General features: G+C 45.1%; 1 protein-coding gene across 1 annotated transcript in view; it reads right to left on the bottom strand.

Moving 5' to 3' along the window:
* LOC120024806 (synaptotagmin-7-like) overlaps positions 1-14,219 on the bottom strand; it is a 49,546-nt gene extending 35,327 nt beyond the window's left edge. The window contains exons 1-3 of the mRNA XM_038969134.1: positions 14,214-14,219; positions 13,097-13,112; positions 12,636-12,739 (exon numbers count right to left, since the gene is read on the bottom strand). Of these exons, the coding sequence (XP_038825062.1) occupies positions 12,636-12,739; positions 13,097-13,112; positions 14,214-14,219 (126 nt within the window). The remainder of the gene's footprint in view (positions 1-12,635; positions 12,740-13,096; positions 13,113-14,213) is intronic.
* Between the last annotated feature and the right edge of the window lie 1,702 nt (positions 14,220-15,921).

Genomic DNA, 15,921 nt, shown 5'->3' with positions numbered 1-15,921 from the left:
CTTTGAAAGACAGGGTCCTGAAAAACGGATGTTTCTTTTTTGCTGAGTTTATGTGTAGATACAGTTGATGTCGGAAGTTTACATACACTTAGGTTGGAGTCATTAAAACTCGTTTTTCAACCACTCCACAAATTTCTTGTTAACAAACTATAGTTTTGGCAAGTCAGTTAGGACATCTACTTTGTGCATGACACAATTAATTTTTCCAACAATTGTTTACAGACACATTATTTCACTTATAATTCACTGTATCACAATTCCAGTGAGTCAGAAGTTTACATACACTAAGTTGACTGTGCCTTTAAACAGCTTTGAAAATTGCAGATAATGATGGCTTTAGAAGCTTCTGATAGGCTAATTTACATAATTTGAGTCAATTGGAGGTGTACCTGTGGATGTATTTCAAGGCCTACCTTCAAACTCAGTGTCTCTTTGCTTGACATCATGGGAAAATCAAAAGAAATCAGCCAAGACCCCCCCCCCCCCCCCCTCAAAATATTGTAGACCTCCACAAGTCTGGTTCATCCTTGGGAGCAATTTCCAAACGCCTGAAGGTGTGTTCATCTGTACAAACAATAGTACGCAAGTATAAACACCTTGGGACCACGCAGCCATCATACCGCTCAGGAAGGAGACGCGTTCTGTTTCCTAGAGATGAACGTACTTTGATGCAAAAAGTGCAAATCAATCCCAGGACAACAGCAAAGGACCTTGTGAAGACGCTGGAGGAAACAGGTACAAAAGTATCTATATCCACAGTAAAACTCATCCTATATCGACATAACCTGAAAGGCCACTCAGCAAGGACGAAGCCACTGCTCCAAAACCGCCATAAAAAAGCCAGACTACGGTTTGCAACTGCACATGGGGACAAAGATCGTACTTTTTGGAAAATAACCTCTGATCTGATGAAACAAAAATAGAACTGTTTGCCCATAATAACCATCGTTATGTTTGGAGGAAAAAGGGGGAGACTTGCAAGCCAAAGAACACCATCCCAACCGTGAAGCACAGGGAGTGGCAGCATCATGTTGTGGGGGTGCTTTGCTGCAGGAGGGACTAGTGCACTTCACAAAATAGATGGCATCATGAGGTGGGAAAATGATGTGGATACATTGAAGCAACATCTCAAGACATCAGTCAGGAAGTTAAAGCTTGGTCGCAAATGGGTCTTCCAAATGGACAATGACCACAAGCATACTTCCAAAGTTGTGGCAAAATGGCTTAAGGACAACAAAGTCAAGGTATTGGAGTGGCCATCACAAAGCCCTGACCTCAATCCCATAGAAAATGTGTGGGCAGAACTGAAAAAGGAGGCCTACAAACCTGACTCAGTTACACCAGCTCTGTCAGGAGGAATGGGCCAAAATTCACTCAACTTATTGTGGGGAGCTTGTGGAAGGCTACCCAAAACGTTTGACCCAAGTTAAACAATTTAAAGGCAATGCTACCAAATACTAATTGAGTGTATGTAAACTTATGACCTACTGGGAATGTGATGAAATAAATCCTTCTCTCTACTATTATTCTGACATTTCAAATTCTTAAAATAAAGTGGTGATCCTAACTGACCCAAAACAGGGAATTTTTACTAGGATTAAAATGTCAGGAATTGTGAAAAACTGACTTTAAATGTATTTGGCTAAGGTGTATGTAAACTTCCGACTTCAACTGTAGGTGTAATCTGGAGCCAAGCGTGTTGATTTTTAATCCAAGGGTATCCTGCTATTGACATACTTGTTGAATTATGCAACAGAACGTGACAGCAACAAGTAATTCATGAGCCAGTCTAGACAGCGCAGGTGAGTGCAGGTAGGCCTACACAGGACACATTTTTGGTGGTTGATCATTGATCATTCCTGAGATGTTTCTTCAATTTGATTGGAATCCACCCGTGATGAATTCAAATGATTGGACAAGATTTGGAAAGGAACACACCTGTCTATATAAGGTCCAACAGTTGACAGTGCATGTCAGAGCAAAAACCAAGCCATAAGGTCAAAGGAATTGTTCGTGGAGTTTCGAGACAGGATTGTGTCGAGGCACAGATCTGGGGAAGGGGAACCAAAAACTTTCTGCAACATTATTAAAGGTCCCCAAGAACACAGTGGCCTCCATCATTCTTAAATGGACGAAGTTTGGAACCTTCAAGACTCTTCCTAGAGCTGGACACCCGGCCAAACTGAGCAATCGGGGGAGAAGTGCCTTGGTAAGAGAGATGACCAAGAACCCGATGGTCACTCTGACAGAGCTCCAGAGTTCATCTGTGTAGATGGAAGAACCTTCCAGAAGGACAACCATCTCTGCAGCTGTTATGCTGATGAATGAGGACCCAAAAGCGACGTAATAGTAACAGAGTCTTTATTCCAGTAATAAACAAATAATGATTCTCCTGGATATTATCAATGGTCAAATCCTCTCGTCAATAGAGAGGAACGACTGGAGACGCGACCACAGACTGCAGGTCGCTTCAGGAAGGCACTGGCCGTAGCTGACATAGACACCTGCTCACACGCAGCATCTGAAGAAGGCAAAGAACACGACAGGGCGGAACAAGGACACAGGAACAGCAAACATCAAACAAGAATCCGACCAGGCAGAAGCGGAAAACAGAGGGAGAAATAGGGACTCTAATCAGAGGGCAAAATAGGGGACAGGTGTGAAAGAGTAAATGAGGTCGTTAGGAGAATGAGAAACAGCTGGGAGCAGGAACGGAACGATAGAGAGAGAAAGAGGGAAAGAACCTAATAAGACCAGCAGAGGGAAGCACAGGGACAAGACATGAAGATCAAAGACAAAACATGACAGCAGCACTCCACTAATCAGGCCTTTATGGTAGAGTGGCCAGACGGAAGCCACTCCTCAATAAAAGGCACATGACAGCACGCTTAGAGTTTGCCAAAAGGCACCTAAAAAACTCAGACCATGAGAAACAAGATTCTCTGTTCTGATGAAACCAAGATTGAACTCTTTGGCCTGAATGCCAAGCGTCACGTCTGGAGGAAACCTGGCATCATCCCTACGGTGAAGCATGGTGGTGGCAGCATCATGCTGTGGGGATGGTTTTCAGTGGCAGGGACTGGGAGTCTAGTCAGGATCGAGGGAAATATGAATGGAGCAAAGTACAGAGAGATTCTTGATGAAAATCTGCTCCATAGCGCTCAGAACCTCAGACTGGGGCGAAGTTTCACCTTCCAACAGGACAACAACCCTAAACACACAGCCAAGACAACACAGGAGTGGCTTCGGGACACGTCTCTGAATGTCCTTGAGTGGCCCAGCCAGAGCCCGGACTTGAACCTGATCGAACATCTCTGGAGAGACCTGAAAATTGCTGTGCAGCGACCCTCCCCATCCAACATGACAAAGCTTGAAAGGATCTGCAGAGAAGAATGGGAGAAACTCCCCAAATACAGGTGTGCCAAGCTTTTAGCGTCATGCTGAAGAAAACTCGAGGCGGTAATAGCTGCCAAAGACACTTCAACAAAGTACTAAGTAAAGGGTCTGAATACTTATGTAAATGGGATATTTTTTGCTTTGTCATTATGGGGTATTGTGTGTAGATTGATGAGGGGAAAAAACAATTTAATCAATTTTAGAATAAGGCTGTAACGTAACTGTAACGGCAGTCTTCGTTCTCCTCGTCTGAGGAGTAAGAATGGTCGGACCAAGATGCAGCGTGGTGTGTATTCATATTTAATCGAATACTTTCAAGAACGAACAAAACAATAAACTGACAAAAACAACCGAAGACGCTACAGTCCCGAAAATGTGAACACAGAACACAGGAACACACGAACAGGAACAATCACCCACAAACCACAATACAAAAACAGGCTACCTAAATATGGTTCCCAATCAGAGACAATGACTAACACCTGCCTCTGATTGAGAACTATATCAGGCCAAACGACAAACCCAACATAGAAACACAAAACATAGATAACCCACCCAACTCACGCCCTAACCATACTAAAACAAAGAAAATACAAAAGAACTATGGTCAGAACGTGACAGTAACAAAATGTTGAAAAGGTCAAGGGGTCTGAATACTTTCCGAATGCACTGTATGAGTGCATAAAAAAGGAAATTGTACAATAAATTGAATACCTGAATTCCCACCAGAATCCCTGAACTCTATTCATTAGTTGTCTGTGCCAGTAAAATGTTTTATGTGCTATAATTCAGTTAATATCTGATGGACTTTATTCAGTTAATATCTGATGGATAAAAAAAAAAAAAAAAATTGTATCTTCATCTATTGTCCAACTGTTGCATTTATTAGAATTGTTTTTAAACCTTTTAACAATGTTGATGACCGTTGCTACATACAGCCAGCTCTCAGGATCTACATGTGAATCCAAACCCTCTCCACAGCAATAATCCATACATCTGTTAACCATACAGAATGAACGGATGGAGCATCAAGCATCAGACACAGTGGGGATTAGACACGTCCACACACATCCAACACTCCCAACACACATACACCACTACACACTCAGAAACAGTTCACGCCCAAACATACATAAAACATAGCTGTTAAAATAGATGCTGTTTCCACAATTCACAACAGTCCACAACAGTGGAATTATACAGTGGAATTATAATGAAACATTTTGAGATTAATCTGAAGACTGCAACTATATGATTAACCTTGGAACTCAGGACTGCAGCTATATGATAAACCTTGGAACTCAGGACTGCAACTATATGATAAACCTTGGAACTCAGGACTGCAACTATATGATAAACCTTGGAACTCAGGACTGCAACTATATGATAAACCTTGGAACTCAGGACTGCAACTATATGATAAACCTTGGAACTCAGGACTGCAACTATATGATAAACCTTGGAACTCAGGACTGCAACTATATGATAAACCTTGGAACTCAGGACTGCAACTATATGATTAACCTTGGAACTCAGGACTGCAGCTATATGATAAACCTTGGAACTCAGGACTGCAACTATATGATAAACCTTGGAACTCAGGACTGCAGCTATATGATAAACCTTGGAACTCAGGACTGCAACTATATGATAAACCTTGGAACTCAGGACTGCAGCTATATGATTAACCTGCAGCTATATGATATACCCGCCGGATATACCGGACCGTGCAGGCGTACTGGCTCCCTTGAGCACCGAGCCTGCCCAACCTTACCTGGTTGTATGCTCCCCGTAGCCCGACCAGTGCGGGGAGGTGGAATAACCCGCACTGGGCTGTGTTGGCAAACCGGGGACACCATGCGTAAGACTAGTGCCATGTACACCGGCCCAAGGAGACGTACTGGAGGCCAGATATGTTGAGCCGGCTTCATGGCACTTGGCTCAATGCTCAATCTAGCCCTGCCAGTGTGGGGAGGTGGAATAACCCGCACTGGGCTATGCACACGTACAGGAGACACCGTGCGCTCTACCGCATAACACGGTGTCTGCCCGTACTCTCGCTCTCCACGGTAAGATCGGGAAGTTGGCGCAGGTCTCCTACCTGCCTTCGCCACACTACCCTTTAGCCCCCCCCCCAAGAAGTTTTTGGGTTTGATTTACAGGCTTCCTACCGCATTGTCATGCTGCCTCCATTCGCCGGTATCCCTCCTCACACTGCGCCAGAGAATCCCAGGCGGGCTCCGGCATTCTCCCTGGGTCGATCGCCCACCTGTCGATCTCCTCCCACGTAGTGTAATCCAGATTTTGCTCCTGCTTCCGTGCTGCCTCCTCATACCGCCGCCTCTCGGCTTTAGCTGCCTCCAGCTCTTCACGAGGGCGGCGATATTCTCCAGGTTGTGCCCATGGTCCTTTACCGTCCAGTATTTCCTCCCATGTCCAGAAATCCTGAGATCGCTGCTGCCCGTTACCCCGCTGCTTGATCCTTTGTTGGTGGGTGATTCTGTAACGGGCGTCTAAGTCGTTCTCCTCCTCGGATGAGGAGGAGCAAGGATCGGACCAAAATGCAGCGGGTGATGAATACATGATGAATTTATTAGACAAGACGAAACACGAAGTACACTTGAATAAATTACAAAAACGACGTAGACCGACCTGAACATGAGAACTTACATAAAACGAAGAACGCACGAACAGGAACAGACTAGACAAACGAAACAGTCCCGTGTGGTACAAATACTGACACGGAAGACAATCACCCACAAACAAACAGTGAGAACAGCCTACCTTAATATGGTTCTCAATCAGAGGAAACGTCAAACACCTGCCCCTGATTGAGAACCATATAAGGCTAATTAACCATGAACCTAAACAAGAAACAAATAACATAGACTGCCCACCCCAACTCACACCCTGACCATACTAAACAAATACAAAAACAACAGAAAACAGGTCAGGAACGTGACATCAGGACTGCAACTATATGATAAACCTGGGAACTCAGGACTGCAACTATATGATAAACCTTGGAACTCAGGACTGCAGCTATATGATTAACCTGGGAACTCAGGACTGCAACTATATGATAAACCTGGGTACTCAGGACTGCAACTATATGATAAACCTTGGAACTCAGGACTGCAACTATATGATAAACCTTGGAACTCAGGACTGCAACTATATGATAAACCTTGGAACTCAGGACTGCAACTATATGATAAACCTTGGAACTCAGGACTGCAACTATATGATAAACCTTGGAACTCAGGACTGCAACTATATGATAAACCTTGGAACTCAGGACTGCAACTATATGATTAACCTGGGAACTCAGGACTGCAACTATATGATAAACCTTGGAACTCAGGACTGCAGCTATATGATTAACCTGGGAACTCAGGACTGCAACTATATGATAAACCTTGGAACTCAGGACTGCAGCTATATGATTAACCTTGGAACTCAGGACTGCAACTATATGATAAACCTGGGAACTCAGGACTGCAACTATATGATAAACCTTGGAACTCAGGACTGCAGCTATATGATTAACCTGGGAACTCAGGACTGCAACTATATGATAAACCTGGGTACTCAGGACTGCAACTATATGATAAACCTTGGAACTCAGGACTGCAACTATATGATAAACCTTGGAACTCAGGACTGCAACTATATGATAAACCTTGGAACTCAGGACTGCAACTATATGATAAACCTTGGAACTCAGGACTGCAACTATATGATAAACCTTGGAACTCAGGACTGCAACTATATGATTAACCTGGGAACTCAGGACTGCAGCTATATGATAAACCTTGGAACTCAGGACTGCAGCTATATGATAAACCTTGGAACTCAGGACAGCAGCTATATGATAAACCTTGGAACTCAGGACTGCAACTATATGATTAACCTGGGAACTCAGGACTGCAACTATATGATAAACCTTGGAACTCAGGACTGCAACTATATGATAAACCTTGGAACTCAGGACTGCAACTATATGATAAACCTTGGAACTCAGGACTGCAACTATATGATAAACCTTGGAACTCAGGACTGCAACTATATGATTAACCTTGGAACTCAGGACTGCAGCTATATGATTGGCCTGGCCTTGCGTATCAAATGAATGCAGGGTTTATGACAATTTGTACACTGAAGCCAAACACTCAGTAAACACTAAACACACACTGTCACAAAGTATAGCTACATAATCTTGTTTTTCCTTTCAATGCTCATTACATTTTCAATTAATAAAGAGAGTACTACACCCTTCAAACAGACTGGAAAACAGCTAAAGCTATTCCATTTGAAATGTGTAAGAGCACAGTGAGTGGACACATCAACCCTGCACTATGAGAGATGGGTAATCAGCCTTAAATACATCATCTTATAATGACTTGTGTTTCAGATCATACATTTGATATGGTTTGACTCAAACTGTTATAGTTTCATATCGAAATAATACTCAAGCTGAGTTTCTAAACTAACTTGATTCAATAGGTGTTACTCACCAAACCTAATATTTACAATGTGATCCTTGTAAAATCAAATAATGATGGATTTTCCTTTCATTTCAGTTCCTTTCCAAACATATACATCACATGTAGTAGAGGAAACCTTAACCCTGTAAAGAAAGGTTTTCAAAAGGCAGTTTGAAGCAGGAAAGGGTTTTACTATAGACTTACTGTCACATTCTCTGTCGCAAATTACATGGCCTGTTTGTTATAAACACTTATCAATAGAGGGCAGATCTCTGGAAATGACCTAACCCCACTGCCCACCCATCCACCCAACACACAGTCATTCACTCACACAGTTGTTTTAGGGACTCAGAAAAAGGCTTGATTTCAAACAGTCAAGAATATGCTATCAAGTGCAGCTCATCTATCATTTAACACTATCATCAAATCTTCAGGAGGGTAGAGAGTAGGGGAAGGAGAGAGAAAACACTGAAGACAGGGAGTGGGAAGAGAAGGGAAAGAAGATGGAGAGAAAGGCAGAGGCAATGTATGATTGAGTGGGAGAGAGAGAGAGAGAGTGACAGAATGAGGGGAGTTGAAACAGAATAAAGTGAGATGGAGAGAGGAGAGACATCAGAGGATGTGGGAGAGAGTGGGGGAGGATGGGGGAGAGGGAAGGGGGAGAGAATAGAGGAGATGATGGGGAGAGGGAAGGGGGATGGTGAAGAGGAGGGGTTAAGGGAATGGAGAAGAGGGTGGGGGAGAAGAGGTGGAGTGCATTGGCAGACATCATGGATGTCTCCCCACTAAGAACAGTGTAATGCTGCAGCCCTGTGAAGGATCTGTCCCCAGCCCTCAGTCCCGCTGTCGTTATGTCTGTCACAGCACAACACACATAATGGCCGCCAACACCACTCCTATCTCCTTTCTCCTCCCCTCTTCCCATCCTCTATCCAACTCTTTCTTCCCCTCCTCTCCTCCATCCCCTCCTCCCTCCCCTCCTCCTGCTTCCTCCCTCTCCTCCTATCCTTCTCTCCTCCTTCTCTGCTCCCCCCCTCCCCTCCATCCTCTCCTCCGTCCCTCCTCCTTCCTGCCATAATCGACCCATGAGACCTGTTTCTGACGTCTTCATCTTCCCTCACCCATATGCTGGGCTGATATACTGCACCTCTACACAGGGCTGCATCTATCAACTACCATGGGCTAAATATCACTGTATTTATCTAATTGTGTCTACCTCTGTGTACTTCCTCATAAACATAATTCTGTAGCTGTGCTTCCCCCGTGGACGGTGGTCTCAGAGCCGCATAGCTATGTCACAATGGGACGCCGGACTATCGTGTCTCTCAGCATCTGTAGACTCTGAATTACGGTTACGAAATACTTGTAAAGAGGGAGACATATGGTATTTGCAAAGACAGACATAAAGAGTGTGAGGGTAAATAGAGAAATAGAAAGGGCGAGGACAAGAGAAATGGACAGTGAGGGTTGAGTAGTTTTACTGTGTGTGTGTCTGTGTATTTGGGTATAATATGTTTCATCTTTGAAGACCAGACTGAAAGTCCTCAATCTACACAGGGTATGACAGATAGATGTCAGCAATAAAAATGTGCGTAATACCAGTTACTAATATTATATATTATTTACATGCTTTAAGCATGCTTATTCAATCTCCATCTCACTTCAGAACCGTTCTCAGCTGAATTCAGTCCTCGGCATGTTTTACCCACCTATGTGCTGTCCTCACAAGATAGGGACAGAGAGAGAACTAGAAAGAGACTGAGAGCGAAAAGCCAAGAGAGGGAGAGGGGCAGACAGAGGAGAGGGAGAACGATGGAGAGAGGGAGGGAGCAAAAGCAGGGGAGGGTATTTCCAGATGAAACGTATGGGCAGAATCACAGTTGCTCAGGCAGCAGCCAATAGCGCAGAGTGATGTGTACATTAGCATATGAATCATTAGCATGGGACTGGGAGCCGACGACAAGCAGGCACACGCTGCTCAGGGCACAAAGCCATGTTTACATAACCTAATGGAGAATTTTGTTCATGTTCACCATCATGGCCACACAACATCTCCCATACCATTCCCCATGCACACTACCAAGAGCCCACATACAAGGTTATGGAATCAGAAGGATACTCAAGAAAATAGAACACAACCGGAAAGCACTGCAACTTTTATCCAAGGAGCTTTTTTTGGCAGAAAATAGTCATTTGGAGTTATGCGGTCCAGCATATAAACTAAAGCTGGCAAGAGACTGACATTTTATTTAACTATGCAAGGTAGTTAAGAACAAATTCTTATTTACAATGACAACCTAGGAACAGTGGGTTAACAGAGTTTTATCTTGTCAGCTCTGGGATTCAATCTAGCAACCTTTCAGTTACTAGTCCAACGCTCTAACCACTAGGCTACCTGCCACTGAGATGCAGTGCCTTAGGCCGCTGCGCAACTCGGGAGCCCAAAATATGAACTCAAAAGTGTGATTCTGCCATTGACTAACTGCTAGACACAAAATTCAATGTGCTCATGTTCTATCCTCAGTGTCTGCATTTTAGTGTCCTTGAATGTGTGTATTACTGTTTTTACTGTTCTTATGTTAATGTAGTGAATGTAGCCTACAGTTTATGCACACATATGTTGCAATACACTGAGACCAGATGTACGGGTGGGGGAGGTGAGAGAATGAAAGAATGAGAGGAGGGGAAATCATTCTTTACTTAATAGAATATGATTTTCTCAATGATATAGAATGGTGAAATGATTTAATCAAAGAGACTATCTTTTCATTCTGAATGTCTGATCCATGAACCATCTTTCTGCTTTCCTCTAATAGCCAAACGGCAGGAACAGGCAGCAAATAACTCATTATTAATCGCAGCTAATTACCTGGGTGTCCAACTGTACCATTTTAATGGCATGGGGTTCGGAGAGGGGCACGGACACAGTGGATTGTCATAGAGAGAGAGAAAGAGAGAGAGAGAGAGAGAGAGAGAGAGAGAGAGAGAGAGAGAGAGAGAGAGAGAGAGAGAGAGAGAGAGAGAGAGAGAGATGGAGAGAGAGAAAGAGATGGAGAGAGAGAAAGAGATGGAGAGAGAGAAAGAGATAGAGAGAGAGAAAGATATGGAGAGCGAAAGATGGAGAGAATTGATCAAACTTTTATAGCACTTTTCATTACAGACAATCTCAAAGCATGTCTTGCATGTCTCCGTCTCTCACATGTCTCCGTCTCTCACAGTCTTCCTCTTGTGCAATATGTAACACCTACAGCCTAACACCTCTCTCTCACACTATCCTGCAGTTCTATTATGAGGATGTGAGGCATGTCTGTGCAAATGTGTGTATACAGTTCTGGGGTTCAACCCTACCAGGCAGCTAACCTAACCAGGTAGCTAACCTTACCAGGCAGCTAACCTTACCAGACAGCTAACCTCGCCAGGCAGCTAACCTCGCCAGGCAGCTAACCTCGCCAGGCAGCTAACCTCACCAGGCAGCTAACCTCACCAGGTAGCTAACCTCACCAGGCAGCTAACCCTACCAGGCAGCTAACCTCACCAGGTAGCTAACCTCACCAGGCAGCTAACCTCACCAGGCAGCTAACCTCACCAGGCAGCTAACCCTACCAGGCAGCTAACCTCGCCAGGCAGCTAACCTCGCCAGGCAGCTAACCTCACCAGGCAGCTAACCCTACCAGGCAGCTAACCTCACCAAGCAGCTAACCCTACCAGGCAGCTAACCTTACCAGGCAGCTAACCCTACCAGGCAGCTAACCTTACCAGGCAGCTAACCCTACCAGGCAGCTAACCTTACCAGGCAGCTAACCTTACCAGGCAGCTAACCCTACCAGGCAGCTAATCCTACCAGGCAGCTAATCCTACCAGGCAGCTAACTCTACCAGGCAGCTAACCTTACCAGGCAGCTAACTCTACCAGGCAGCTAACCTTACCAGGCAGCTAACTCTACCAGGCAGCTAACCTTACCAAGCAGCTAACCTCACCAGGCAGCTAACCTCACCAGGCAGCTAATCCTACCAGGCAGCTAACCTTACCAGGCAGCTAACCCTACCAGGCAGCTAACCTTACCAGGCAGCTAACCTTACCAGGCAGCTAACATCACCAGGCAGCTAACCCTACCAGGCAGCTAACCCTACCAGGCAGCTAACCCTACCAGGCAGCTAACCTTACCAGGCAGCTAACCCTACCAGGCAGCTAACCCTACCAGGCAGCTAACATTACCAGGCAGCTAATCCTACCAGGCAGCTAACCCTACCAGGCAGCTAACCTTACCAGGCAGCTAACCTTACCAGGCAGCTAATCCTACCAGGCAGCTAACCTTACCAGGCAGCTAACCTTACCAGGCAGCTAACCTTACCAGGCAGCTAACCTTACCAGGCAGCTAATCCTACCAGGCAGCTAACCTTACCAGGCAGCTAACCCTACCAGGCAGCTAACCCTACCAGGCAGCTAACCTTACCAGGCAGCTAACCCTACCAGGAACCTAACTCAGGATAAATCCCTATGAGCTCTGGGGAATATTATGGGTCAGTGCTGGGGTGTGTAATTAGACCTGAACATGTGTATAATGACCTCTCGACCAGGTCATCATTGCCGATGATAACTGACCAACCTAGTAGATTAAAAGTTGTACAAATAAATAAGAGTCATGGAAGAGTGGATGGAAGCCTGCGTACTGTGTTGTTCTGGGAAGGACAATGTGTCCTAAAACCAAATAATAGGATATAATGTCATAGGTAAATGTAGTGGTCCACTCACCAGTTTGCGTTGACACCAGGTGCAGACTCCACACAGAGCTACGAGCCACACGGCACACACCGTCAGCCCCAGAGATACCAGGAACACACTGATAGATAGAGACCCTGCAGAGAGACAGGGGGGGGGGGGGGGGGGGATGGGGGAGAGAGAGGGGACAGAGGGGGGAGGGGAGAGAGAGGCAGAGAGATAGCAAGGGAGAGGAAGAGAGATAGAGTTCACTGTTAAATGCATGTCAATCATGAGAGGGGAAGGAGAAGGAGAGAAAGGGCAAGACCTAGAGCAAATGTTGTTGTAAGAATATCTCTACATATCCCTTTGGCAATATGTTGGTGAAATCTAATAAACACATGCAGGAAAAATACACAAATGAGGCATAGGAGAGGTAAGTGTGGGAGGAGAGGGAAGTGTGAGCCTGTAATGTGCTTTTTTAATATGCTCTCTCCCACTCAATCATCACTAACCTGCAGACAGAGCAATCTATTAACAGAAAAAGGGAAAGAGACAGGGAAAGAGTGCAAGTGTACAGGCATAAAATATCATGTCTACTTTCCCCATCTGTGTCAGTATCTACAGCTGGTGAATGAATACAGAGTCTGTGAAACAAAGGAAAAGAAAAACAATGGTCATTAAGAGGGTTCAATTACAAGTCTTGTAATCTGCAGCTTCCTTCCTCTTTGGTGTCTCATTGTACATGATCAGTACTGCAGCTCTTCCTCTTGTCTTACAAGAAGTCAAGACCAAACTTGAGAGATAAAAGCTCTTTCACTCACACATTTCTGATAAAAAAATAACTACATCACTGCCTCTTGAATGCTATTCATCTAGCCCACCTCCTCTGCCAAGACAATTCAAAAGGCAAAGACGTGTTGGCAAACAACATTGTGCATAAACAATGGACTTCAATTCCACCTCATCCTCCCATTCTTTCTGTTACATTCTCCCTTTCTCTGTCCCTCTGCCTACACAATTCCTCTGCTTTCTCATCCCTTCCTCTCTCCACCCCCTTCTCCATCCCTTTCTATAAAACTCCAGGTCTTGTAAGTTGTTCAGGGCAGAGAACAGAAGGAGTAGCTTGGTAAAAACATCCACATATCACTCTTCCCTCACACTTTCTTTAATTTCCAGTCATCCTTCCTTTATTTCCATGTGAGGCCTCCTACCTTTCTCCATTCTTTCTTGCTCTCATTTTGATCAGTATGCTGTTCAATTTATTTTCCTACTATCTATTGTGAGAAAATTACAGTGAGTAGCCTTTGTAGAACACATCCATCAAAGGAAGCAATCAGTTGACATTATGTTTTCAACAGAACCTGATCAATGACAATGATACTGTAACTATCCATTACTGGTCATCTCACTCAGACAGCAATTCAACATGTCATAATGCTGCTGATAAGTGGCCTTAATGGCAGGTGTTTCATGGAGCTCTTTCATCTTTTCAGTATTTTTTCAAAGGGATGAAATGGGTGACCCTGAGGCCTACCATATACAGTATGCTGCTGTAATGTTAAAAACAAAAGTAGATCTATGTATAGATGGCATTTTTAATTGCATAGTATTTTTTTCTTCTTCTCTTACCTTCATCATTGCTGTGGATTAGACTACAGTGTATACGTTTCAGTGAAATGGTCAAAAACAGTTCCTAGCCTATTTAGTCCACTGTTGAGCTACATAATGGCTGAAGATCATTGTTTGGTTTAAGGTAGGCTAACTTATGAACAAAGACCAATGTTGCTAGTTGGTGTGGCTGAATAATAAAAACAATCTATTAGCGCCGAACAGCCAATGAAGGTTAAACAAACAGCGGTGATTCAGCAAAATGGACAGCGACAGAATCGGAATTCACCCGAACAGTGTGGGCAGCGACAGAATCCGGACAGTGTGGGCAGCGACAGAATCCGGACAGTGTGGGCAGCGACAGAATCCGGACAGTGTGGGCAGCGACAGAATCCGGACAGTGTGGACAGTGACAGAATCCGGACAGTGTGGGCAGCGACAGAATCCGGACAGTGTGGGCAGCGACAGAATCCGGACAGTGTGGACAGTGACATAATCTGGACAGTGTGGACAGTGACATAATCTGGACAGTGTGGGCAGCGACAGAATCCGGACAGTGTGGACAGTGACAGAATCTGAATTCACCCGGACAGTGTGGACAGTGACAGAATCCGGACAGTGTGGACAGTGACAGAATCTGGACAGTGTGGACAGTGACATAATCCGGACAGTGTGGACAGTGACAGAATCCGGACAGTGTGGACAGTGACAGAATCCGGACAGTGTGGACAGTGACAGAATCCGGACAGTGTGGACAGTGACAGAATCCGGACAGTGTGGACAGTGACATAATCCGGACAGTGTGGACAGTGACATAATCTGGACAGTGTGGACAGTGACATAATCTGGACAGTGTGGACAGTGACATAATCTGGACAGTGTGGACAGTGACATAATCCGGACAGTGTGGACAGTGACATAATCTGGACAGTGTGGACAGTGACAGAATCCGGACAGTGTGGACAGTGACAGAATCCGGACAGTGTGGACAGCGACAGAATCTGAATTCACCCGGACAGTGTGGACAGTGACAGAATCCGGACAGTGTGGACAGTGACAGAATCTGGACAGTGTGGACAGTGACATAATCTGGACAGTGTGGACAGCGACAGAATCTGGTTTCACCCGGACAGTGTGGACAGTGACAGAATCCGGACAGTGTGGACAGTGACATAATCCGGACAGTGTGGACAGTGACAGAATCTGGACAGTGTGGACAGTGACAGAATCCGGACAGTGTGGACAGTGACATAATCCGGACAGTGTGGACAGTGACAGAATCTGGACAGTGTGGACAGTGACAGAATCCGGACAGTGTGGACAGTGACATAATCCGGACAGTGTGGACAGTGACATAATCTGGACAGTGTGGACAGCGACAGAATCTGGTTTCACCCGGACAGTGTGGACAGTGACAGAATCCGGACAGTGTGGACAGTGACAGAATCCGGACAGTGTGGACAGTGACAGAATCCGGACAGTGTGGACAGTGACAGAATCCGGACAGTGTGGACAGTGACAGAATCCGGACAGTGTGGACAGTGACATAATCTGGACAGTGTGGACAGTGACAGAATCTGGTTTCACCCGGACAGTGTGGACAGTGACAGAATCCGGACAGTGTGGACAGTGACAGAATCCGGACAGTGTGGACAGCGACAGAATCTGGTTTCACCCGGACAGTGTGGACAGTGACAGAATCCGGACAGTGTGGACAGTGACAGAATCC

Source organism: Salvelinus namaycush, chromosome 30 (genome assembly GCF_016432855.1).
Source record: "Salvelinus namaycush isolate Seneca chromosome 30, SaNama_1.0, whole genome shotgun sequence".
NCBI classification, from domain to species: domain Eukaryota; kingdom Metazoa; phylum Chordata; class Actinopteri; order Salmoniformes; family Salmonidae; genus Salvelinus; species Salvelinus namaycush.
This window is presented reverse-complemented; position numbering and strand designations above follow the sequence as displayed.